At 45.6% G+C, this 26,437-nt stretch overlaps 1 protein-coding gene across 12 annotated transcripts in view; it reads right to left on the bottom strand.

Annotated features, from left to right (window-relative positions):
- ATXN7L1 (ataxin 7 like 1) overlaps positions 1 to 26,152 on the bottom strand; it is a 245,838-nt gene extending 219,686 nt beyond the window's left edge. For all 12 annotated transcript variants that reach the window (XM_061198433.1, XM_061198432.1, XM_061198434.1 and 9 more), the window contains exons 1-2: positions 25,963 to 26,152; positions 25,383 to 25,451 (exon numbers count right to left, since the gene is read on the bottom strand). In XM_061198433.1, coding sequence (XP_061054416.1) covers positions 25,383 to 25,451; positions 25,963 to 26,143 — 250 coding nt within the window. In that variant the 5' untranslated portion in view covers positions 26,144 to 26,152. The remainder of the gene's footprint in view (positions 1 to 25,382; positions 25,452 to 25,962) is intronic.
- Between the last annotated feature and the right edge of the window lie 285 nt (positions 26,153 to 26,437).

Here is a 26,437-nt window from a genome sequence, read left to right as displayed (position 1 = left end):
GGCCACAGCTAATATCACACTTAATGGTGAAAGACTGAAAGCTTTCTCTCCAAGATCAGGAACAAGACAAGGATGTCCACTCTTGCCATTTCTATTCAATATTGTACTAGAGGTTCTAGCCAGGACAATCAGACAAGAAAGAGAAATAAAAGGCATCAGATTGGAAAGGAAAAAGTAAAACTGTATTTGCTGGTGACAGGATATATAGAAAATCCTAAAGAATACACACACACACACCCCCCACACACAATTATTAGAACAAAAAGTTTAGTTAGTTGCAAGATAAAAGAACAGTATAAAAGAATCAACTGTATTTCTATATTCTAGCAATGAACAATCTGAAAATGAAATAAATAATTCCATTTTCATCAGTATTGAAAAAATAAAATATGAATAAATTTAGCCGAAGAAGTACAAAAACTTGTACACTGAAAACTACAAACAACATAACTGACAGAAATTAGATCTAAATACATGGGAAGACATCTTGTGTTCCTGTACTGGAAAACTTGATATTGTAAAAATAACCGTACTTACTAAACTGATCTACAGATTCAACACAATCCCTATAAGCATTCTAGCTACCTTTTTGCAGAAATTAACAAGCTGCTCCTAAAATTCACATGGCAATGCAAGGGACCCATACTGGTTCAAGCTGAAACAATCTTGAAAAAGTGCTAAGTTGGAGGATTCATATGTCCTAGTTTCAAAACTTATTACAGTAATCAAGATAGTGTGGCACAGGCATAAGGATAGACGTATAGATCAGTGGGATAGAACTGAGAGTCCAGAAATAAGCACTTACATCTATGGTCAGCTGATTTTTAATAAGAGTTCCAAGACAATTCAAAGGGGGAAAAATAGTCTTTTCAACAAATGGTGCTGGGACAACTAGATAACCACATGAAAAAGAATGACTTTAGGCCCCTACTTCACACCATATACCAAAAAAAAAAAAAAACCTCAAAATAGATCAGAGATCTAAACGTAGGAGCTAAAACCATAAAACTCTTAGAAGAAAACATAAGAGTAAATCTTTGTGACCTTAGATTAGATAACCGTTTCTTAGATATGACACCAAAAGCACAAGCAACGAAAGAAATATTTGATAAACATGACATGATAAAAATTAAAAGCTTTTAAACTATTTAACTTCTTTAGATTATTTTTATATTTTTGGCCACACCACACAGTTTGTGGGATCTTAGTTCCCTGACCAGGGATTGAACCCAGGCCATGGCAGTAAAAGTGCAGAGTCCTAACCACCGGATGGCCAGGGAACTCCCTAAAAGCTTTTGTGCTTAAAAGTATACCAACAAGAAAGCAAACAGACAACTCATAGAATGGGAAAAAATATTTGTAAATCATATATCTGATAAGGGACTTCTATCGAGAATATATTAAGAACTCTTACAACTTCATTAAAAAAACACCTAATTAAAAACTGGGCAAAAAATTTTAAAAACATTTCTCCAAAAAAGATTGCCAACTTGTGCCAATAAGCACATTAAAAGATGCTCAACATTACTAGTCATCAAGGAAATGCAAATCAAAACAACGTGATGTTGCTTCACACCCACTAGCATGGCTATAATAAAAAAAAGACAGACAATAACAAATGTTGGCAAGGATATAGAGAGATTGGAACCCTCATGCATTGCTAGTGGGAAGATAAAATGATGCAGCTACTTTGGAAAATAACTTGGCAGTTCCTCAAAAAGTTAAGCACAGAGATACCATATAATCCAGCAATTCCACTCCTAGATATATACCCAAGAGAAGTGAAAAAATATGTCCACACAAAAATTTGTACACAATTTCAAAGCAGCACAATCTACAATAGCCACAAGATGTTAAAAAACCATCAACTGATAAATGGATAAACAGAATGGGGTATATTCATACAATGAAATACTATTAAGCTATACAAAGGAATGAAGTACTGATTCATGGGACAACATGAACCTTAAAAGCATTATGCTGAGTGAAAGAAGCCAGATACAAAGGGCCACATATTGTACAACTCCGTTTATATGAACTGTCTAGAATAAGCAAATCCATAAAGACACAAAGCAGAGTGGTGGTTGTCAGGGACTGGGGGGAGAAGGGAATGGTGAGTGACTGCTAAGGGGGACAAGGTTTCTTTATGTGGTAATTAAAATGTTCTGGAATTAGGTAGTCGCGTTGTTTGCATAATTTTGTGACTATGCCAAAAACATGGAATGACACACTTGAAAGGGGTGAATTTTACGGTATTATGAATTATATCTTGATAAAGCTATTATTAACACACACACACACACACACACATACACACACACGAATCACAGGGTCAGCCAAGTGCAGCAGAGAGCAGACTACACTGGAAGGCACATTCACTGCAAGGGCATCTTTAAAGACCAGTTACCACACACTCTCCAACTTGCTACTCTTTGTGGAAGTAGCTGAGGAAGTCCTGACTCATAGAAGTATGGTTTACCCTGAGAATGAGAGTTAGCTTGGTAGAATAGAAAGCCTGGGTAGCAGAGATGGGCAGATCCAGGTTCAACTCCTGACTCTGACACTCAGCTGTGTAAGCTCAAGAGAGGTACTTAATTTTTCTCTGCCCCAGTTTGCTCAGCTCTGCAGGAATGATAGGATTAAAAGGCTAATACATGCAAAGTACCTGTTAAATAATAGTTGTTCAGTAAGTGATAGCTCTTATTCTTAGTTCTGTCTTGTCAGCATAATTATTAACACTGGTGGCTCTTGCCAGCATTCAGAAACACCTACCATGTGGCTTGGGAATTACCTGGGAATTTCTATTTTCCTAGCTATTTGGTTCTCCAGGCTAGATCAGAGAGTCACACAATTTTGCATCTATAAGATTTCCTAAAAATCATATGATTCACATATAAATAACAGACATGGTAAATTAGTTTTAATATATATACAGAGGTCTTACAAATCAATAAGAAAATGATTAAGAGGCCAGTAGAAGACTAAGCAAAGACTATGAAAAAACAAATCATACAAGTACGCAAGTGGCTAAGCATTCCTCTTCCAAACATTTATACTATGGAAATAATCATGAGCATGTACAAAAATTTAGCTACAAGGATATTCATTTATTGATTGCAATATTATTTTTAATAATGATAGGCTAATTTTCTTTAATTTTTTGTTGGTGTAATTTTCCACAATGATCCTGTACCACTTTTACATCAAGAAAAAAAATTCTTTTAATAAATGTACTCATAAAGGCCCCAAACCCTCCACGAATGCCCATTCAGTGTGCCTAGCCTAGAGCATTCGGCTCGTCAGCTGGCAGACTATCCACTCTGCCACCTGCAAGTCCCTTCCTCCTGCAGCCCAGAGGGGGTCCTCAGGGCCAGGCTGCTGCTTCCTGCTCCCTCCGGCTCCTCCCCCTGCACTGATCACCCGCTCAGAGAATCATGTGATCTCTCAGCACCTCCATTCCCCCACCTGCAGGCCTGCCTCCCCTCCAGCCCCCAGAGCCCAGCACTACAGAGAAACGCTCTGCTGAAGTTGGTGGTACCATTACTACCAGTCTATTGTTAGCCTCTACAGGGCTTGGCGGTGTGTGATCCCACTTCCCTGCCAGAGAGGGGGCAGGAGCCTCCCCGACACACCAGCGCTGCCCAGAGGCCTGTCTCCACCTGGTGATGTGCAGGTAGGAGCAGAGGGCCCTGCAGAAAGGAGGCAGCTCAACCAGACCCCTTCTGACCCACCTGAGACATGCCACCAAGTTTTAAGGGCAAGAGGGCAAGGCTGCTTGTCCCCCAGAATCTCCACCAAACACTGGGGCCAGGAGCCCGCTGGGAGAGGCGCTGGTCTGTGGGTCACAGGAAGCAGCCTCTCCCACTGGCTGGGAGCGCTCTGTGGTTCTCAGCCCTGCTGAGGTGTGCGGTTGTTTGCCTGCTCTCATCACGGGCCCCTCCTCCTGAAAGTGCTGTATGCAGATTTTCTCCCTAAGTGAGGTTGACACACACACTGGTTCCCTGAGGATGCTCAGGTCCCAGGACGACAATGAGCGCTCTGGAGTCTGGGGTCACTTCCCCTCACACCTTCCCATCTAAACTTGCAAGGAGACCAAACCTAGCCACTCCTTGCTCCTCTCTGCCCCTGCTACTCTCAACCCTTTAAACTGAGGCATGCTGACCAAGGAGGCAAATTCACACATACTTTCATGCGCTGGGGCTACACCAAGAGCTTTCAGTGTTTTGTAAACTTTCATGCTTTATCTTAAAAATTAATGGAAATTTTGCTTTACACTCTATTTTTGCCCCACTATATTTCATTAATTCTAAGCTGTACTTTCCCCCCACACACTGTAACATCTTTAAAATTCGGGTGGATTCTTAGAATCTATAGTGGCTGCAGTTTAATTGGCAGGGTTTTTTTTCTCCTATGAAATATAATGATAAAAAACTAATACTTTCCCCTAGCAATCTTGGAGTAGAAGTGATGTTCTGAAAGATGTGTCAGGTTTGCACGCTGCCGGCTCCTTGCTTAGGGCCCCAGTTCAAGGGCCATTTCTAGATGGTGTTTCCTTATGCTATGAAGTCCAGCAGCATCCAGAACACAGCCCCCTGCCCAGGCATGTGCCTCATTCTGAACGACGACCCCCAGCCCCTGCTCTCGGAGATACTCAGTGGCGACAGAAGGAGAGGTTTACTGAGCATTTATGACGGGCTGTGAGTTGAGCTAAGTGCTGCAAGTTCCCTTCATTCAATCTTCCCAACAACCCTATGAGGTTCCTGTAATTACCCCATTTTACAGATGGGAAAATGAGGCTCTGAGGGGTGATGTGACTTCCCAGGACTGCACCGAACCCAGGTCTCACTCCAGAGGCCTAGCACTGACCCCTAAGCTGCCGGATATGCAGTCACAGAACAAACGTGGGACTTCTGCTGTCAAACATTCCAGACCCACTCGGGACCCACGCGGCCTGCCCTCATTGGCCTGAAGAAGAGCCCCTCTCAGGGCCTCCCCTCCTGGCTCACCAGTCTCTGTACACGCACTCCCCAGGAGCCCTGGTGGGCAGGGTGAGCTGGGGGACCAGATAAAGTTGGTGCCCAGAGAGAAGGAAAGTCGCTATCAAAAGAGGCAGAAAGCGGGTCTCGGCCCCCAAACACTTCAGTTCTTCCTCCTTCCTGTTGCCGCCTTCCTCCTAACCCATCTCTCCACTTAGAAGCTTCCAAACTTACCTTCCCACAATACCTCCCTCCCTTCACTCTCAAATTCTGGCCCATTTTTGCTCACCTTACAATTCCTGCACAACCCAGCAGTTAACTGTGGAAACCGCCGGACTCCTTAGACCCGCCCCCTCTGCCAGGCAGCAGTGACAGCTGCCATTTCCTGACTGTCAACCGTGTGCCAGCTCTTGAGTTACCCCTCACCCTCCCTAGGACCAAGACTGTAGCCTGAAACGAGCAAGCTGAGGCACAGAGAGGTGAGGTTAACTTGCCCAAAGTCACACAGCAAGCAGGTGGTGAGGCCAAGATGTAATCTAAGATCTGCCTGCAAAGTCTGTTTTTCCTTCTCCACCAACAAGGTCCTCTACCAGTGTCAACTAAACCCAGGCATGAGATTCAAAGGTGGCTTCTTCATCTAGCACACCACGTTATCTGTCTCCCTCTGTATCTCTGTCTGTCTCTAGGTAAAAAGCCTGTATACAAATCATGTCAGTAGGGCTAGATTTTAAACTGGTTCCACTACCGAGGCGTCTCCCCAGGCTTCCGCCCCATCCCAGGGAGGACTCTTCCTCAAAGGAGATTTAAAAGTGTCACAAACCCTAAAACCACAATTCAACTCTTAAAGCAGCACACACATCACTTGCTTACCTGGATCCCCGTCCCATGTAGCTCACTCCACGGTTATATCTGGGCACGTGCGTGTCTACCCCCACGAGCTGTAAATTTCTATCAATACCTTTTTCTTTGAAAGGTGGAGGGAGTGCCATATCTTTGAGGGGGTTCTCAGGAAAGCCCCAGAACCCCTCCTGAGGAAAAGAGGGCACAAACAAAATACACCCTCATCCTCTGCGACTCTTCACGCCATTGGAGGGCTTCATACATGACAAGTAAGAATCCCTGTTCTGTATCTGCCTTACACCCTTAGCAGAGGCTCTGCAACAATGCTGAAGAATTTTACTAAGGAAATTAATAAAATTCCACCACCATCTTTGATCTGTAAGAATGCAGCCGTTCGCTTTAGGCCACTTTGCTCGAGGCACTTGCCCTGTTTCTCCCTCCTGAGGTCTCTGGACTAGCCTCCCTTGTTCTCTGAAGTTCCACCGTGGTCTTGTTCTAGGCTCTGAGCCATCAAGCCTGCTCTCCAGCCCCCATGCCATCCACACCGCACCCCCAGAGGCCGACTGGCTAAGGTCTGAATGTTTGTGACCCCGCAGATTCACATGTTGGAATCCTAACACCCAGTGCGACGGTTTTGGGTATGGGGCCTCTGGGAGGTGATTAGCTCAGGAGGGAGGAGCCCACATGAATGTGATTAGGGGTCTTATAAGAGACCCCACAGAGCTCCCCAGCCCCTTCCTCCAGGTGAGGACACAGTGGGAAGCCTGCAAACGGGAAGATGGCTCTCACCAGACCCTGACCCACGCTGGCACCCTGATCTCGGACTTCTGCCCTCCAGAGCTGTGAGAAATGAATGTCTGTTGTTTATAAGCCACCCAGTCTGGTATTTTGTTCTAGCAGCCAGGATGGACTCAGATACCGCCCCAAGCCTCTCCCCGCCTCTCCCACCGCACTTTGCTGGCTCTGTGCCCCAGGGACCTTACCATCCTACCCCCTCTCACACATGAAGCTCGCCAGGCCCTGCCCCTGCAACTGTCCAAGGTTGTCCTGATTTCGGGCAGAGGGAGACCCAACCCCAGGAATCCTCTGCACTAGCCTCTGCCCAGCAAAGTGCCTCCTCTTGCCCAGGAAGCAAAAGCAGCGGTGGCCACGTGCAGTCTGGCCTCTCAGATTTTCCGCCCTGGCAGGGCTCCTCTGCAGAGTAAAACAGCCTTGGGCAGACGCAGCTGACAGGGTGCCACAGCTCCTCCGACCCCTCGGCTGGCACACCTACACGGGGCCTCCTGCACACGCATTCCTGGCAGCTCTGACGGAGAGATGCACCTGAGCTGAGTTACATCGGAAGGGCTGAGGAATCATCTGGGACACACCGATGCTCTCCAGGCCTCCATGTGACTCCATCCGACACCCACGTCCAGAGCAGCACCAGTCACAATGGCCCAAAGGGGCAAACAGCCCAGTGTCCATCAACGGAAAAATGGACAAATCGTGCTACATATATGCAATGAAATATTATTCAGCCATAAAAAAGAAGGAAATTCTGACACATGCTACAATATGGATGAACCTTGGGGACATGATGCTATGTGAAATGTGCCAGTCACAAAACACAAATACCATATGATTCCACTTCTCTGCGGTACCTAGAACAGGCAAATTCTTAGAAACAGAAGGTAGCGGAGAGGTTAACAGGGCTGAGGAGAGGGGGGAATGGGGAGTTATCGTTTAATGCGGGGGCCCCCGACCCCCGGGCCGCAGACTGCTACTGGTCCGAGGCCTGTTAGGAACGGGGCTGCAGAGCAGGAGGTGAGTGGCGGGCAAGCGAGCAGAGCTTCATCTGCCGCTCTCCATCGCTCTCCACGGCTTGCATACCGCCTGGACCATCTCCCCACCCCCCAACCGTGTCTCCACAAAACCGGTCCCTGGTGCCAAAAAGGTTGGGGACCACTGACTTAATGGATACAGAGTTTCTGTTCGGGATGCTGAAAAACTTCTGGAAATAGATAGTGGTGATAGTTGCACAACATTGTGTACGTACTTCGTGCCACAGAATTGAACACTTTAAAATGGCTAAAATAGTAAATTTTATGTTAGGTATATTTTTAAAAGTCTAACAATTAAATGTGAATTCCCTGGCGGTCCAGTGGTTAGGACTCTGCGCTTCCACTGCAGGGGGCCCGGGTTCAATCCCTGGTCTGGGAACTAAGATCATGCACGCCGTGCTGCGTGACCAAAAAAAAAAAAAAAAAAGCATGTAAAAATTAAATGTGCTCTATACTGTGACTTAAAAAAAAAAAAAAGGCAACAGCTGCACCTGCCTTTACCTCACTTTGAAAAGATATGAGGATTTATTATACTTCCCATAAGAGCCTGACACACCAAGAACACGACCGCAGTACATAATCCCCGGGCACCACACCTCCACAGGGGCCTAACACCTTTGGACACGCGGCCATCTGAGACCCCCCTGGATGAAAGGTGCCACATGAATGTAAACATCCCCTTCTCCCTGCCCTTCCCTCCACCCACAGGCAGCTGGTTTCCCCAGGAAGGCCGGGCAGCCAGGCCCGTTCTGGGTCAGCATCAACTACCATCCTGTTATAAATCCTTCCCCACAAAGCACTGGAGACTGGTCCTCTCGCTGTGCCAAGAAGTCTTTTCTAACCATCTGTAATCCATTCAAAGGCACCCGGCAGGAAGTGGTAGCAAGGAAAACCCCTGCACGAGGCAACGGCTGGGACCACCTCGCCTCTCCCTCCCGGCCAGCAACAGGAAGTCCTCCTTTCTCGGGACACAGAACATCTGTGGGAGCTCTGAAAGCTGCCGGGCGTCTGTCGGGGCCTAAATGGGCTCGAGACAGATGCATGCAAAATTTGGTCAGAAACGCAGGCTGTATTGAGTTTTTAAATTAGCTCTGAAGAAAACTCATTTGAAAAACCAAAACAAACCCCAGACCCTAAGAAGGGGGAAAAAAATATGAAAACCAACCTCAAAAACGCTTTCTTCTGATTTCTGTGGACAATTAGACCACAATTTCAAGTAGTTCCAGCCCCTCTCACTGTGGCTCCCCCTCCAATCTGGTGTTGTCAGCTGCTTCTTCCTAATCATGGGAGCTTCGTTTTTTGGCACTACAAGCTGAACCCCTCAAAGCATTTCGGTGGTGAGCTGGGACTGGCCTGTACAGGCTCACAAGCGCAGATTATTAAATTCGCAGGAATATGGTGAGCCAATTACAAAATGATTACAAATTATATGAGCTAAAATTAAATGTGTTATATTTAAAAAACAGAATAAATACTCAAAACTTACCACTTCTGTTTACCTTGCTACATTTTACTACTTTCTATGCTTTGAGCAGGGGTTGAGAACTTTTTCTCGAAAGGGCCAGGTAGTAAATATTTTAGGTTCTGAGGGTCTCTGCTCAGCCATTCCACTCTACCATGGTGGTGAGTGCAAAAGTAACCAGAGACAATACATACATTACTCAACATGGCTGTGTTCCAATAAAACGTTATTTTCAAAGCCAGGTGACAAGGATTTCACTGATGGGCCACAGTTTGCCGACGGCTGCTCTTGAAGTTCTTTACATCTGCTCTGTCTGCACGGAGGAAATCCTATGTTAAGTGTTCTACTGCGCACCTCTTCCCAACTCTGAGTTCAGTGATAGCATACTGATGGCTTGAAATGTGGCGACAGGAGAGCTTACACCACAGAAATCATCAAATGCTACAAATCAGGGCTTGATTTATTATTCGATTACCTAGTTTTAAGAAGGTGACGGAGAAAACTTTAGTAAGGCAAATTTAAAAGTATATCATGTCGATAGAGAATACACTGGTGGTTGCCATGGGGGAGGGGGGTGGGAGAGGGATGGGCTGGCAGTTTGGGATTAGCACATGCAAACTGGTATATATAGAACGGGTGAACAACAAGGTCCTACTATATAGCGCAGGGAACTATAGTCACTATCCTGTGATAAACCATAATGAAAAACAATATGAAAACGAATGCATATATATGTATAACTGAGTCACTTTGCTGTACAGCAGTAATTAACACAACATTGTAAATCAACTATACTCCAATTTAAAAAAAAAGAAAAAAAAGTATATCATGTCGATAGCTGTATTTGAAGAACACACAAAAGTGAGGCCATATTCTCTTGGTAGTACTTGAGAACTATTATCCAATTCAGCAAGGAAGTCACTCTTGTCACCAACAATCAAGCAAAGTTCCCACATACATCTTTGTTCTTTCACTTTCATCTTCCCCACGGACTTAAATGAAAATATCAACCACCACTTATGTCAGATGAACACTTGTTTGTCAATTTCGACCTTAGCTCAGCCGGGGGCATAAGAATTTGGCAAAAATCAACAAAAGATTTCTGCGAGAATCAACTGATGATATGAAATTTACCATAAAGAGTATTAAATATTGAATGATTTATAAATTGTATGCTAAACAGCCTTTTATCAGTAAAATGTATAATAAACCTATACATGTACATGCGCAAATTTGTTTAGAGAGCGGGTTGTTAAGCATTTACTAGCACAACATTGATTGTGATAGAAAAGAACTTCCAGATTAACTTCCAGAGCATTAAGACCTAAAAATGTGTGTGTGTGTGAAAGAGAGAGAGACACTGACCCTCCTCCCAGTACAATGAACAGAGACAGCAACACACACAAACATTACCAGACAAAAAAGGCGCCTGTTTCCTCAAAACACCATAATAAACTAAACTGTGTTGGGGGTATCGAGTAGGTGTGCCACTGGAATATATTACAAACTGTTTCTCTTCAGTACTCATGGCACATCCAGGACTCACCCTAACTCCTTTTTCCAAAAGCGACTTTCTGGGGGAACTCACAGCTCTCATTAGGCCTAGTTCAAGTCCTAGCCATCCATGATGAAGCAGTCATTCATTCATTCATTCATTCACTCATTCTGCAAACATTAACTTCAGCAGTTCACCGGACCCAGGCTAAATGCTGGGCTCCTGCTGGAAGATGGGAGAGCGGTTATTTTAAGTGTAATTATCTTCTTCCTTCCCCAAATTAAAGAAGAGGGTCACTCGAGCCTGTGGGAAAACGTTTCTCAATGTTTTTAAACTCATACTCTACCAACCAAGATGTGGTCATACTTTACTTCTGAGCTTTGCATACAAAGCTCACTCTAGCTATCTAGAATTTCCCATTGATTATGGGTTTTCACACTATACACACATCTTATTGAAATATGCCCAGTCCTCACCCTCGCCCTCCCTAGCTCAAACCATGGGTGTTCAACTCTTTACTCTGAAAATTGGTAATTAGAGGGGGAAATGTAACTCTGCCTTTTCAGGAGGAACTTAATAGTTCATCCCTGTTGATGAGAAAGAGGTCTTTGTAGATGAATGCCAGCCAGTAAATGTAGATCAAAATGACAGAACTTTTTTTTTTTTTTTTTTGGCTGCACCACGTGGCTTGCGGGGTCTTAGTTCCCCAACCAGGGATTGAACCTGCGCCCTCGGCAGTGAAAGCAAGGAGTCCTAACTGTTGGACTGCCAGGAAATTCCCAGAGTGACAGAATTTGAAAATGACCATTCCACGACCCCCAAAGAAATAACTGATCCAGCAAGGACCATCAATGGAGGCTAAGATGATTCCAAGAGATTTCTTTTTGGGGAACAAGGTTCTCACTCGGTGCCAGAGCATCACCCACAGAATGGCATGCTAATTGCAGAAGGAAACATATCTTTGCAGTAGAGAGGTGGTCACCACCTTTCCAAGTGATCAATACCTAATAATGGGACCCCTGACATCATGTGCCCCTGATGAGATGTTTAACGAAGCCCTCAGAATCACCTGGACGTATTCTTTCCAAAACGTCGAGCCTGAATCTGAGACTTCAGCTCTTAACTTCCAGTATGGAGGGAAAACAGGGCACAGAAAAAGAAGGTAAATGACACCACGAGGAAGTGATCAGACAGATCAGAATGGGAAGCAATTTAAACAGCAATGTTTTATATATGTATATACAGAAACATATACACACACACATCCATGGGGGCACTCTTCTAGATTTAAAGTGGCTAAACAGACATAAAAACCAAATGTAATGCATGAACATTGATGGGATCCTGGATACATATTTAAAAAACATCTACAGAAAAAAGCAGCTATAAACTTTTTGAAGCTATAAACTTTTTGTATTTGAATACAAACTGAATAGTAGATGCTATTAGGGGATTACCACTAGTTTTCTAAGTGTGATACTGGTATTATGATTATGATTATGTTGGAGAATGCTTTTATTTTTAGGAGATGCATGCTGGAGTATTTAGAGGTGAAGTGTCATGCTGTCTGTGACTTACTTCCAAATGGTTCAGCAAAAACACACATACATATTTATATAAGGTGAGGCTCTGAGAACTTAAGTGAGTAGCTCAAGGTTACACAATCAAGATGTGTCAAAATGATAAATATTTAGAGGTGAAGTGGCATGATGTCTACAACGGATCTTCAAAGGATACAGAAATATATATCTTTATAAGAAATCAGATAAAATGTGAACTGATTTTTAACTCTAAGGGGTGCATATATGAATGACCGTGGTACTATTATTTCAGCTTTTTTATACATGGAAAAATTTTTAATTTTAACATTAAGATGGTGGGGCAAAAAAGAAACAAGGCTGCAGGGGGCTGGGTTTATCAGCAAATCCGAACCGAGAAACTTCAGGCTGCTCAAAGGTGTCTGTGACGCTGGGCCCAAACTACAGTGCTTTTGCACTGCATTTTCACTGATGTAGGAACTCACGGAGGATCCTGGGGCTGCAACACCCTACGCTGAACTGGGCCTTTTTGCATCGTGGCTCCAAATAGTCACCTGAACAGAAACTTCAGGAGGCCTGCCAGTTCTTAGAATCTCAACAACTTCAAAAAATCAGGTGCTAAATCAAAGAAACGCACAGGTCATCTCCAGACTGCTTTTAAAAATGAAAATATAAATGTACAGTTGTTTAGAGGATATAGAGTTTCAGTTTTACGAGATGAAAAGAGTTCTAGAGATTAGCTGCACGACAATGTAAATGTACTTAACACTCCTGAACTGTAGCCTTAAAAAGGGTTAAGACGGTAAATTTTGTGTTATTTGTATTTTACCACATTAAAAAGAAAAAATAAATAAATAAAAATACAGGTCTCGCAAGACACGTACCTGAAAACCAAACTGGATGTCTAGCTGAATTGTAACACTCTTATTAGTTGAAAATAACTCAGGAAAGAAAAAGGGATGATGTGGTCCCTCCTCCCTTCCCCCTAAATCCACAAGATTATAACACAGTTGTGAAAATAATACATCAGGTGAGCAATGGAATGGCCAGGAAGTGTACGATGTAGGGGCTGAAGTGCATGATGGGTACGGCCAGCAGCACGGGGTCCACAGGAGGTACGGGCTGCGCAGCCTGAGAAGCTGGGGAAGCTCCCGCAGAGGGTTTGGGGCTTGGGCCCCGCAGAACGAGAGGAAGGCAAAGACCAAAGACGGGCACGGGGCTCGTAAGGGGCAAATCGCCTGTCAGGATTTGAAGGGACTGAGGCACAGGGGACCTGGAACACTGCGTTAACTGTGGTCAATGGGGACGTGATGATGGGTTTTCACTCCAGGAACAACCTGATAAAATGTGACTTTTCGGGCGATTAATTTTGAATTGGTATGCTGGGAAGACGGAGACAGGGAGGCCAATTAGGCAGCTATTATAAAAACCTAGGTTGGCTATGAGGCGGGCTAGCCTGGGATGGGGGCTCAGGGCCAGGAGGGATGGGAGAGAGGCAGAGGACTGCTCCTACGGGGAGAGGGGGAGGGGAGGAGGAGGGGAGGGAGGGTCTTTCTCAAACTACTGGCTAAGGGAAGATACAAAGAAGGCTCTGCACTTGCACTGGGTCTGGGGGGTCTGGGGGTGCAGTAGGCATGCCTGTGAGGGGCTGTCCAATGCAGTATGCTAGAGGGGTGAGCAAGGAGAAGGGTGGGCTGCCACAGAGCAAACCCTGGAGGGAAGTGGGGAGCTGGGAAGGGCTGGCAGGAGAGGCATAAAAGTGGGCATCACCAAAACTTTGGAAAAGAAAATAAGGTGTTCAAAAAGCTCAAGGGCAGTCTACTATCTAATGAAATCCCCAATAATTTCGTTTGGAAAGCAAACAGCCCCCTAATCGGTCCAAGGCTGGATTATTCTATATTGGGTTTGCACAAAACAGAGCCATCTCTCTTTTCAAAGGTCTTCTGCCATTACGTGTGTGGTCTGAGCCTCTGAAAGTGGCAGGACTCATTTGAGTCCATTTGCCCTGCTTCTGCAAAAGACGGTGAGGAAGGACACAACGGTCAAGGTCAAGGGTGTAGTGCCAAGGAACAGAAGCCTGGAGTCTGGGGACGAGGCTCACAGGGCTGTCATTGGTGGGTGGGCCGAATGGAGCCAACCTCACCCAAACGTGACCGGTTTCACTTTCCCAATGCTCCCCTTTCTTCCTGACAGTCTGCGGCAGATTCCGTCACGTGGGAAAGGTGTTCCAGCCCACGAGCTCTGGGCCTCTTCAGGAGGATCAAAACACCGGCCAGCAGACCAAGTGACTAGGGCCCATCAACGGTCACCTGAAACCCCACACTGATGAGGGAACTGAGTAGGAGGGACGGCGCTGAAGAGGAAACACATGTCGAGGGCTCCCCTGGTCTCTAAAACCACTGAGAGAGAGAGAGGGAGAGGGGGAGAGAGAGAGAGAGAGGGAGATCTTCATCCAGTTCCTTGAGGATCAGCCAGGTCCCCACGTACAAAATGCTAAGTACCCTAGTTAATGGGGAGTAGGTGAAATCCAGAGTCACGGACCTGAACATCACCACGTCGCCCTACCCTCATGTGGGAGATGCATTCTGTGCCTCTCTCAGCCAGTCCAGTCACAGACTCTTCTTTGTCACTGCCCCTCAGAGCCAGTCACAACTAGGGTATCTCTGTGGCTGAAGAAGGCAAAGGTCTTTCACACCCACTTAGCAGGCGCATTGCCCATCAATAGGTCACCTCTAACTGGAGGGTATTGAAAAGGAATCTCCGTTCCATCATCCAAAGGAGCACACCCTTCATGAAATCACTAACAATCCCACTGCCAAGAGGGAAACTAAAAAGCGGCCTAGAAGATGTTCAAAAGGGGGAAAAAAAAGAGAAATCATCACTGTAGATAGATGCCCCTGGAGTTGCTTGGCAACCATCTCTGCTAACACCTTCTCCCAAAAAGGAACAGTTTAAGTCAGCTCCTGAGATTTCCCTGAGGCCAGGGCTCTGACCACAGAGGCCTCAGAGCTGGGGCCTTGGGATGAGAAAGCATTTCACTGAGGGGGAGACCTGGGCCCCCACCAGCAGGCCACAGGCTTACACACGTGAGGGGGAAGAAAACTATAACCATGTTGCTTAAAGAATATGCTCTTTGAGGCAGGGCTGGGTGAGGTGAGTGAGGCGCTCAGGGTGCAGCATTTAAGGAGGCCCTCGCTCTGCATTTGCAGGAGCCTGTGTGTGCATCTTTAAATGTGTGTTCTGGGTGCCCCGCCGGCCTCACCTTAGGCCTAGCCCTGCTCCTAGGGCAACATTATGACACGGTGCTTAAGAGTACTGCCTCTGGAATCAGCCTGCCTCTGGGTTCAAATCCCAGCTCTTCTCCTTCCCTGCTATATCACCTTGGGTAAATCACTTAACCTCGCTGAGCCTCAGTTTCCTAATCTCTAAAATGAGGTTGATACAGGAATTGCCTTACAGAGTGTCATGAGGGTTAAATGAGAAAAATGCACATTTAGCTCTATGTCTGGCACCTACTCAATGCCCAGTAAACAGCAGCTAGGATTGTTATTTTTAAAAACACATAATAATAATAAAAATAAGAAGAAGAAGAAGAAATTTTAAAAAACATATAAGCAGCTCCCCAGAACCCCTTAAACTGGACCTACAGAATCCAAGTGTCTGGGAGTGGTCCTGGTGCCTCGGCCTTTAAAGAGCTTCACAAAGGATTCCCAAGGTGGGCAGGGTCGAGAGCCACTTCCTGTAACCAAAGTTCAGTAAACATCAGAGCCACCTAGGGAGCCTGTTAAAATGCACATTCTTGTCTTCCACTCTGAGTGCTTCTGATTCAGTGTCACTGCAGCCTGGGACGCTAAGTACCTAGGTGATTTCAACACAGGGTCCCCCAAATGACCACACTTTCGAAAACTGAAACTGGCTTGCCCTTGAAAACTCACAGCATAGGGACATGGGTCCAACTCTTCTTGTTTTTATTCCCGGCATCCTTAAAGCATGAGGGACAAAATATTGACCAAAGATGCCTAGTGAGTCAAGGCACACTCCTGGAGCAGTAAGGATGCCGTCTGTCCCCTGGAAGTGGCAGCTCGGCTAAGGCAAGGAAGAGGACCCAAGTGCCTGGTAAAAGTGACAGTCATCATAAGAGAAGCTTACATTATTGAGTACCTACTGTATGCCACATAGTATCTCATGTGTTTTCACATCAACCCTGAGAGCTGCTATTATTCCTATTCTGAAAATGAGGAAATTGAGGCTCAGAAAAGTCATCTTACTACACAGCTACTAAGTGGCTGAGTCCAGATTTAAATAATGCTCCATGCAGCTTCTAAGTCTGCAGTGCCAATGCACTTCTGTGATAAAATATACATAACATAAAATTTACCGTTTTAGCCATTTTTACATGTTCAGTTCACTGTCACCACCATCTATCTCCAGAACTTTTTCATCTTTCCCAGCTGGAACTCTGTACCCATTAAACACAAATTCTCCACTTCCCCCCTCCCCCAGTGCCTGGCAACCCCCATTCTACTCTCTGTCTCAATGAATATAACTCCTCTAGGAACCTCATATAAGTGAAATCATATCGTATTTGTCTTTTTGTGGCCACTATGCTCTGAAAAAGAGCTAGGTCTGATACGACCGAACTAGGAAAGTGTCTCAACCATCTTCCATACCCTGGTTAGTGTCATCAGTTTGGATGTCCTGTCTCTCCACCCCCAACCCAGGACTCCACGACCTATTGGTGTATTGCGGCAGGGTCACAGAGCTCCCCTGCTCCCACCATCCCCCGGCCAAAGGTGTCCTTGAACTGTTAATGTTCAGAGAACCACAACTGGCGTCACAGAACAGGTACACTGATAACTGCTTCTATGTTCAAGGAGCCCGTCACTGCGTCACTTTTATCTTCCTGATGTTACTCTGTCCTGCCCTAGAGAGTATTTACTTGGTTTCCTTTTTTCTTTAAGCACCTGATCCCTGAAATTGGCAAGCAGAATTGTGTTATGAAACCACAGGTACAAAGATAAAGCATCCACATAAAAACACAAGCTTTCCCCACAGTGGAATTCCAGCTTGACTTAGAGGCAACTGCGTAGCCAAGTCTAACCCTGGCATGGTAAAGGTCCTCGGCCTCAGCTCACTGGCAGGAAGTGCTTTCCTAGGCTCTCATCATTAGTTCAAGTGCCTCAGGGTCCAAATCCAAGTCCATTTGGCTGATGTGGCCAATCTGAGCTCTGCCACAGGAGAGAGTAAGAGAGAGCCAGCCAACCAGCATTAGCTGGGAGCCCAACCTCTGCAGAACATCGCACCAAGAATTTTAGGAGAGAGAGACACACGGAAGTCAGTCCTTGACATTCAGTTTCTACAATTCGGAAAAAGGTCAACCCACTGGCCAACCCTCTCCCTCTCCATCAGAGCTACCTTTGATTGCTGCGGTCACGATTGGACTCCCAGTGGTCAAGCCCTGGAGATTCCCCCATGGTCCCCGCGAGGCAAGACTGGCGTCGGGGCTCGCAAGAAGTGACCCACAACACTGGGGGGTGGGTGTGGATGTCCCTGCGGCCCCCTGCAAGGAGAGGGGCAGCCTCTCCTCAAGGTGCTGCTGGCCTGGGGGAGGGGCACCCAGTCATGTGTAGCTGCTCTCTGACCCTTCTAAAGCCATCTGTCTTGCTCCATGTGGCGCAGGGGTGTGCTTCAGCCTCACCCCTGTGCTCTAGGATTTTCTCCAGTGGTGTCTTGTCCATGAATAGTTGGTAGTTGTTCTTGTGAGGAGGGGCAAAGTCGGGAATGACCTATGTCACCATCTTGGTGATGTCACTTCTATTGCAGTCACTAAATGATCCTAGTTTCCAGACATGAACACTGGGCCACCTCAGAGGATGGGGTCCTTGGATAAAAGGGATTTGATTAGGACAGGGTCTCCCTGTGTCTGCTGCTACCATTTTATGTCTACTTCCAAAGGATGTCATGAATGAAACAAAGCGTCATGAATGAAAGCTTAGCCCAAAGGATATAAACACGATATACACAGAAAGCCAGGCAAAACCCAAATCTGCCTAACTTCCCTAAATCACTTCTGAAGCGGAGACAGCAGGCCTCTGTGAGCCACTGGCTAGAGTGAACATGGCCTTCCAGGCCTAAATAATGCCACAGACCACTTGGCACACGGGCCAGAGCCCTCAGGAATCCGATCCTCCTCTGCCCTTCCTATTTTCTAATCCTTAATGTGGAAATCCTGAAACCAGCCGCTTTGCTCTCCATCATGTGGATCCCCATTTCAGACAAATCCCACGGGTAATCAACTGCACAGAACGCCAGTTGTATTTCCAGCCTGACTTTAAATATAAACTGAAATCCTTAATGCTTCACCGTGACGCTTTTGACATCAGGGACCCCCGTACAATAAATGCCGTCATTATCCGAATCGGCGCCCTGGGGTCTCCTCCACCCGCAGTGAGGGAGGGCTGGGCCACCCAGAATTAGAACCTGAATCTCAGTGCCATCACCGTTTACTACAGAATGGACACAAAGGTTTGGAGGGGTCGTCTCGGAAACCTTTGGGGGAGAACTCCGGGAGGGATGGAGTCTTCTCTCTTTAGATGCTCCCAAAGGTCGCACCGTGCGGGGGACAGTCACAGCTCCACGCTTGCCTGCTAAGTATTCAGTAAGGCTGCCTCACCGGGAACTTAGGCCTAAGACACGGAAAGATGGTAGCAGAATATTGTAGCGTCTATTTTTCTTGTGTTCTTACCTTTCCAGCCTCACCTTACACCGGTGATTCTCTAGCAGGGTGATTTGGTACTCCGCCACCCCATCCCCAGGACCTTGGGCAATGTCTGGAGACATTTTTGGTTTTTTCAATTCAAGGGAGGGGTAGGTGCCACTGGAATCTAGTGATAGAGGCCAGGGATGCTGCTAAACATCCTGCAACACACAGGACAGTCCCCCACCACAAAGAAGTAGTGCTCCTGCTGAGAAACTTTAGACCACTCTCTGCTTTGCTATCTTCACACCAGCAACAGACTTTTTAGTTTCTAGAACATTCTATATTCTCTCACTTTGGGCCTGCACACATGTTGTTTCCTTTAACTCCGTCCCACCCAGCCCTGCATATGGATAACCTCCATTCATTCTCCAGGTTTTGGCATAAATAAGATTTCCTTAGGGAGGCGTTCACTGATCCCCTAACCTAAATTAGGCCCCCTGTCATGCTTTCCAACAGTACCCCAATTTTCCCTTTCAGAACACTCACCACAGTCGCCACGACTTTTTTAATGTCTGCCTTGGCTGCTAGGATGGGAGCGCCACAACGCAAGGGCTGTGCTTTTTCACTGCTGTCCCCCCAGGCCTATCCCAGTGCTGTCCCACTGTCAGTCTCAAATGCACGACGGAGGCCAAGAAAGCAGGAGGTTGTATTAAAAACTAAGCAAGACACCCAGAGGCTTAAACCATCCTCCCACTAAGCAGGCACCAAAAAGACACTGCAGTAGCTCCTCATGAACTGATGTGGACCACTCCCTAAGATAAATGGAAAGGGCAAGACACTAGGCAATACTTATAGGATGCTATCAGCCATGTGGGGAAAGCAGGCAGGAAAAACTATCTATGTATCTACTTGAATGCACATAGACTATCTTGGGAAAGATACACAAGCAACTGGGGACAAGGGTAAAAGGGAGACTTTCTTTTCACTGCATACCCTTCTCAACTTTGTAACACGTGAACATTATTTTTTAAAAAATAAGAAGCATTTAAATGAGATAGAAAGAGAGAGAGGGAAATAGTCTACATCTTCCAGAGATAAAAGCATCATTCTTGTAGACTGACATATGATAAGTACCCAGCACAGGGTAACCGTGCCTTCTGGAAGGAGCCAGAGCCACATTTTCTCCACATGAGAACCCAGGCACATGGAAATACTTGTATATATAAAGAGATAGTTATTTTAGAGGCTTTGTATTTTCAAAACTAGGTGGTGCTGGAAATCCCCTCCCTCGGCTTTGCCGTCTTGGTTCTGGCACTCCCCCTCCTCCATCGGCTGGATGCAGCTGTGAAGCTGATTCATTCTCCAAGCCCTTCTCCTCCTTTTCATCTTTCCTCCCTACCACCTTGAGGCCACTCTGTCTCTCATGTCCTTTCATCCCAAGCACTGGGCAAAAGAAGAGAGATGATAATGAAGCGCCAAAGTGAACAAATGTTGCTGCTCGTTAGCAAAAGGGGAGGAAGGTAGGCTTAATGGAGAAAGAAGTTGAAATGAATGGCGAAGATGAGGTTTATCGATATAATCTGTGGACTTGGTGTCTTCCTATCACCTATTAGCATAGATAATGGAGTTGTCTATATGATGAAAAAGGGGAACTGTCCACAGTTTACTAGAAATCACCACCAATTGTCGCTGGCTTCCCTGGCTTGGATTCTAAGAACCCTCCATTCTTACCAGGTCAGTTGCCATCTTTTCTCCAATTTGCTCCCATCCAGCCATAAACCCAAGACTCCTAGACTTGAGTTGAACACATTCCCATGTTCCGTGCTTCCTCCTGTGGTCCAGCCTGACTCCACCAGCATCTCAGGAGAACAGCAAACTCTCACAGTCACAGCAAGATCTTACTGACCCCTGAACAGTTTTCAAATTGGAAGCATTCCACAAGTTTACCTACATCAAATCGAAACACCTGGGAACACTGACACACAGACAAATGCCCGAAGTAATGAGGGTAGGCTTCCAAAAGACCCAAACAATGATCCATTGAGGACTTTCTATCTTCACTGATCAGATTAAACAACTGATCGATTATTTTAAAAATTATTTTTTAGACCTCCTGGTCCCCAGAAAGAACTTTGTAAACCTTTCTCAGCCATAAGCCCCAAAATGCCAAAGTATTTTTCTCTAGCTCTTGATAAAAGTTATCAACGACTACATATCAGCTGTACTCCATTAAAAGCATGGATAGCACAGAAATCAGTTTTTAAAAAATCCTTAGCTTTATAAAATTATAACATGGTTTACTCTAAAAATGAAATTTCTGATTGAGTATATCTTTTCTGTTCATCACTGATTAGTTAAAAATCCTCGTTAGTTATAATAATAAAATTTTCTAGAACTAGCTTCATTAATACATGATGATGATAATCCTAATAACATCTAAAAAATAACAAAGGCACATATTAAGCGCTTACTTTGTGCTAAGCCCTTTGTATTATCTCAGTAAATCCTCACAACAACCCTGTTATTATCTCCGAACTTGTATATTCCAGGACACTTACGAGCTATACGCACCTGGTCCTGATTTATGAATTGACCGTTCTTCAAAAAAAAAGTTCAGGTGAGGCAATTAGAAAAGGGAGACATCTTTCTAAATCACAGAGCTTTTCCCCAATTAGCTTGAAAAAAGTCTTCCAATAAATCTATGAAGCTGGAGTGAGAAAATTATTTTAAAAGGTTAGCTATATGAATGGCCTTCCTTGGAATTTTCTATCATAATGGCAGCTCACATATTAGATTAGGCTGATCAGGTTTCTGGGACCCCTCCTCTTAGGAAATCGCAGTGCTGGATGGATCCAAGCTGACTGAGGTCAACCCCCTCTCCACTACGGGGAACACATCCCCCTGGGCTTTGGACTAAGACCCTCAGTTTTCTCAGAGTCCTAAAGGCCACATACCATTCACAAACTATTTGCAGCACAATATGCTTGTGTACGAGATGCAGTGAGGTTTGCCACCAAGAGATTACAAAAGGAGAAAATAAACCCAGGATGTACTAGTGTAAGATATTTTTAATGTGAGGGTTTGCTTTTTTTTTTTTTTTAAGTTTCTTCAAAAAACAGCCTGTCTAGTATGACTGCATCTCAAATGTAGGTACATTCAACAGAGAAACTTAGGTTCAGAGGTCTCAAAGGGACCTCAGGAGACTTTTAATCCACTCCCTTACTTTACAAGAAAGAAAACAGGCCCAGACAAGGGAAGTGATGTTCCCAAGGTCATATACGGGATTAGGAAGTGGACTTAAAAGTCCTCTCTCCTGCTCCCTTCACCGCTTCAGGCTGCCCTCAATATAACCCCACATGACCACACACAAGCACGGAATTAACACCACCTTCTGAACCCAGGTGATGACCTGGCAAGGTTCAAAAGTATTTGCCAAATTCCTCTTGACCGTAATTTTAGCTAACTTTGGACAAAATAATAACATGAATGTGAAGACTTTACTACAGAAATTTCAAAGCATTCAGTTAACATTTCATACTGATATAGGTGGAGAATTAAAGTAGAAAAAGGTTCAAGAAATGCAGAAGGAATTATCTTACAATAATCAGGTTGTTCAAAAGTCTGCAAGTCCTTCCTGTATCTTCTGAAGCTGTGGCCAGATGGAGGCAGAAGGTAAAATGATTATGTTTTCACTTTCCCAGCCTAATTTTTTTCCCTGAGCTTAGTCTATAAAAAATATCATATCACAATGTTCACAGCAGCATTATTCACGATAGTCAAAAGGTGGAAACAAGCCAAATGTCCATCAACAGACGACGGATAAACAAAACATGGCATGTACATACAATGGAATATTATTCAGTCGTAAAAAGGAATGAAATTCTGATACCCGCCGCCACACGGATGAACAATGAAAACATGATGCTAAGTGAAAGAAGTTGGACACAAAGGGACACATATTGCAAATATATAGTATCTAGAATAGGCAACTTCATAGAGACAGAAAGTAGAATAGAGGTTTCCAGGGCTCGGCCCTGGGGGAGGGGGACTGGGAAATTGTTATACAATGGAGACAGGGTTTCTGGTTGAGATGATGAAAAAGTTCAGGAAATGGATAGTGCTGAGGGTTGTACAACACTGTGAATGTACTTAGTATCACTGAATTGTAGACTTTAAAATGGTTAAAATGGAAAATTTTATGTTATGTTTATTTTACCACAATAAAAAAAAAATATCAAAATCTGGATCATATACCTTCATTTCTTAACTGGAATTCCTAAACTTTATCTATTCATTGCTATTAAAGCACAAATCTCAAGACCTGCTTACTATTGATGACATCCTGGTCAGTCTATGTATGCTCACATACGGAGAAACACCTAGGCCACGTTTTGTCCTGCAGAGATACATCCACAACCACATATTCATCCTGAGACCTCCCACACGATGATTCCAACAAGAAGGCCAACAGCAAGACTAAGGCAACCAGTGTTTCTGGGGACTTTGGCAACCAAACACCCTGACACCAAGTCTCAGCTCAACCTTTAAACTCCTCACCATGGGGAAGAGATATATAGTTCATACATGTATACACTATCCATAAAGAAAACTGTGTGCACATGCCAGGAAGACCTCAGGAATTGCTAACCCAGACCTGCTCCACCAGGCCCACGAACAAAGAGATTTCAGCCCATCCATGGCTATTTGGTGAACTCAGCAATTGCATGTTACACTGAACAGTGGGGGTCCTTAATGCAAATGCATATCATTAGGAGCTAAATCTTTGTACCTTTACAGGAAAAGGATATAATAAGCAGGATGTACCACTTGTGACTTCTGAGGAAAGGAGAGCTTTACATTTTTTTTTTCCTTAAAAGAATCTATTTCTCATGAGGCAAAGAGAATCTGAGAATGAGAGTTTTTTGAAACAGAAGCCCAGAGAAGGGTGCAGAATATGAGTTTTGTGTGTTATAGTCATAATCTATTACGCAGGCCTGAGAGGTGCCAATTCTGGGCCATACCATGACCTTTATTCAACTTTAAAGGTTTTCACAACTTCATCTTCTTTCGTGGAAACCTTTTCATTGCCAGTGGTCTGATAACTGAGTCCCGTAAGCTTTTAAAGATGTTAAGAGATTGTGAAGAAAAACAACCTCCAGTGATACTTTCCAATGCCAACACACATGGACATTGAGCACAAATAAGCTGCCACTTGTAAGAAGGCCACTTGACGTCATTCCCTTGTGCACCCGAAAGACACATGTCAAGATCACACTAAGATATTTAGAAGCAAACATCTTTAGAATAAGGTTTCGTTCCCAATCAAAGTGCTTAATTAGCAGAAACATTACGCTAGAGCGCTGTCCTTGAATATGCATGCATTTGAACCACCATGTCATTTTTTCTGAAGCACAAATTCTCCTCTCACTGGATGGTCAGGAAATGATTGGGCACAGAAAACCGACTGTCTGAGGTGTGATCCACAAAATGAGTTCCATCTTTCCAAGCAGGTTTCAGCTGCCTACCAGGGTGACACCGCGGTTTATGAGGGAGACCGTTCTTTTGTGTCTAATGGCCTTTTCTCCATTCATTTTGGATGAGCCAGGCTCCTATGGCCTAGTTATGGCTGAACTCTTTCAACACTTCCTGCCAACCTCTTCTGCCCCCCTGCACCTCCTCCCACCCCCAATTTCAGCCAACCACGTTTACAAGACACCAGTTAGTAAATCACAATTCAAATGAACCCATCCATTTGTTCAGCAGAAAGTGGCCTCTGGAGTTGCTCCACGTGAAGCCCACAGGTCAGAGTTACATATGGCAGGCTTGCAAACGCGAATAGGCTATGATTTATTTATGACGACCATGTGTGTTTGATGCCCAGTTCCAGTACGCTGTGGCTTCACTCGCCTGCCTCCGTCTGGGATGACCTAGCTACTCACTGTGTCCCATTTCAGGTACTGTATTTCCATTCCACGCTGGGGAAGCAGAGATGGGTGACCTGCTGGGGGCTGCACACACAGATGCCCCTAACCCTGCTCACCACATAACAATCTGTGACCAAACACAAAGTGTGCCAAACGTAACTTGCTGCGAAGGTTTGCCACGTACCATGGCTTTCAGGGGAGAGTGGAGAAGTAGCTGCTGGGATGATTGACCACATCGGGTTCATTAAATTGTTGTGTATTTACCCACGAGGAAGGCTGGGGTGCTTGGGAAGAGAGCCCCGCTCCTCATTTCAGTGATTTCCACCCCGCACCATTTGGCAATGATGCTCCAAAGGCGAATGGCAGATATGCACCAGAAGGTCCAAATGTGGACTCCAGCTGAAGTGCAGGAAACTTCTGCCGTCAACAACCTCCCCGCCTCTACCCCCCAGTTGTATTTATACTTTGAAAGAAGTTAACACGAAGCAGTAGTCACCTGGGCGTGCTCAATTTTTGACAAGCCTTAGTCACTCTGTACCCAGCAGAACAATTCACATTATAGTCGAAATCCTGTGAAGATTCTGCCACACATGCTAACACTAAGATGCCAGTAGCTCCACTTACCTTCTTTATTAAGCCTCATAACCTCCCTGCTTTTTCCACCCTCTTTTCCAGCCTCTTCTAAATCTACATCTGCAGATGAAAAAGAAAAGGAAAAAAGAAAATAAGGACAAAAAGAGAAAAAAGGGGGGGGGGAGCCAAAGTCAAGGGGGGGGGGAGGGAGAGTGTTTATTTCCAAACAGATCGATATAAATACTGGATATGAAAATCTTTCAAAAATTGACAATGCAACATTTTCTCCCAAGTCCGTATTTCCATCTACCTGGCCCAGATAGGTACCAAAAAAACTATGCAAGCAGCAACAGAGTAGCCTTTTGAACGGATACACCGTGGGGCTGTGAAAGCCCACCCCGCGGGCTGCCACGGGGAGCGGGCACAGACAGACAGACAGACAGCCCTGGCAGCAGGGCCTCTCTCTGTGCATTGATGATCTGTCTCTGTGTGTATTTATTTAGAGAGAGGGAGAAGCATGGAGGACACCGGGGTCCACTCTCTCTCCACACACACACTTTTTCCCAGTGGCTCTAGGTGAATGGAAAGGTTACAGGGTAATAAAAGGAGGAGGAGGCGGTGGGGTTCTTACTGTCGGAGCAGTGTAATTTGGCGGCGTCGATCCAGGAGGACCAGGGTTTGCCCAGAAACGCCTCCGGACTGGGCACTTTGCGATCCAGTGTCGCCATTGCTCTTCCTTCTTGTTGCTTTTTCCCTGTTCCTTCGGCAGCAGCAGCCGAGAGACACGGGATTCGAGAACGCTCCGACGTCATCTTCGGAACGTTCCGACATTGAGTGTTCTGAAAGGGGGAGGGAGGGAGGGAGGGAGGCAGAGGAGGAGGAGAGAGCGAGGAGGAGGAGCCGGCGTTCAGCGCCCGGCCCGGCTCGGCTCGGCTCTCGGCGTCCTCCGCCGCCGCCAGGGGCACCAGAGAGACGCCCCGAGGCCCGGCGCCCGCACGCCCGGCGCCCGCACGCCCGCCGCCGGGGGCGGGGCCGCGCGCCGGGACCCGAGGCTGCAGCGCCCGGCCCTGGGATGCTACGGCGCCGTGGCCACCGCCGGCACCCGC

Source organism: Eubalaena glacialis, chromosome 8, assembly GCF_028564815.1.
Source record: "Eubalaena glacialis isolate mEubGla1 chromosome 8, mEubGla1.1.hap2.+ XY, whole genome shotgun sequence".
NCBI classification, from domain to species: Eukaryota; Metazoa; Chordata; class Mammalia; order Artiodactyla; family Balaenidae; genus Eubalaena; species Eubalaena glacialis.
Note: the sequence above shows the minus strand (reverse complement) of the source record. Positions and strands in the feature narration are given on the sequence as shown.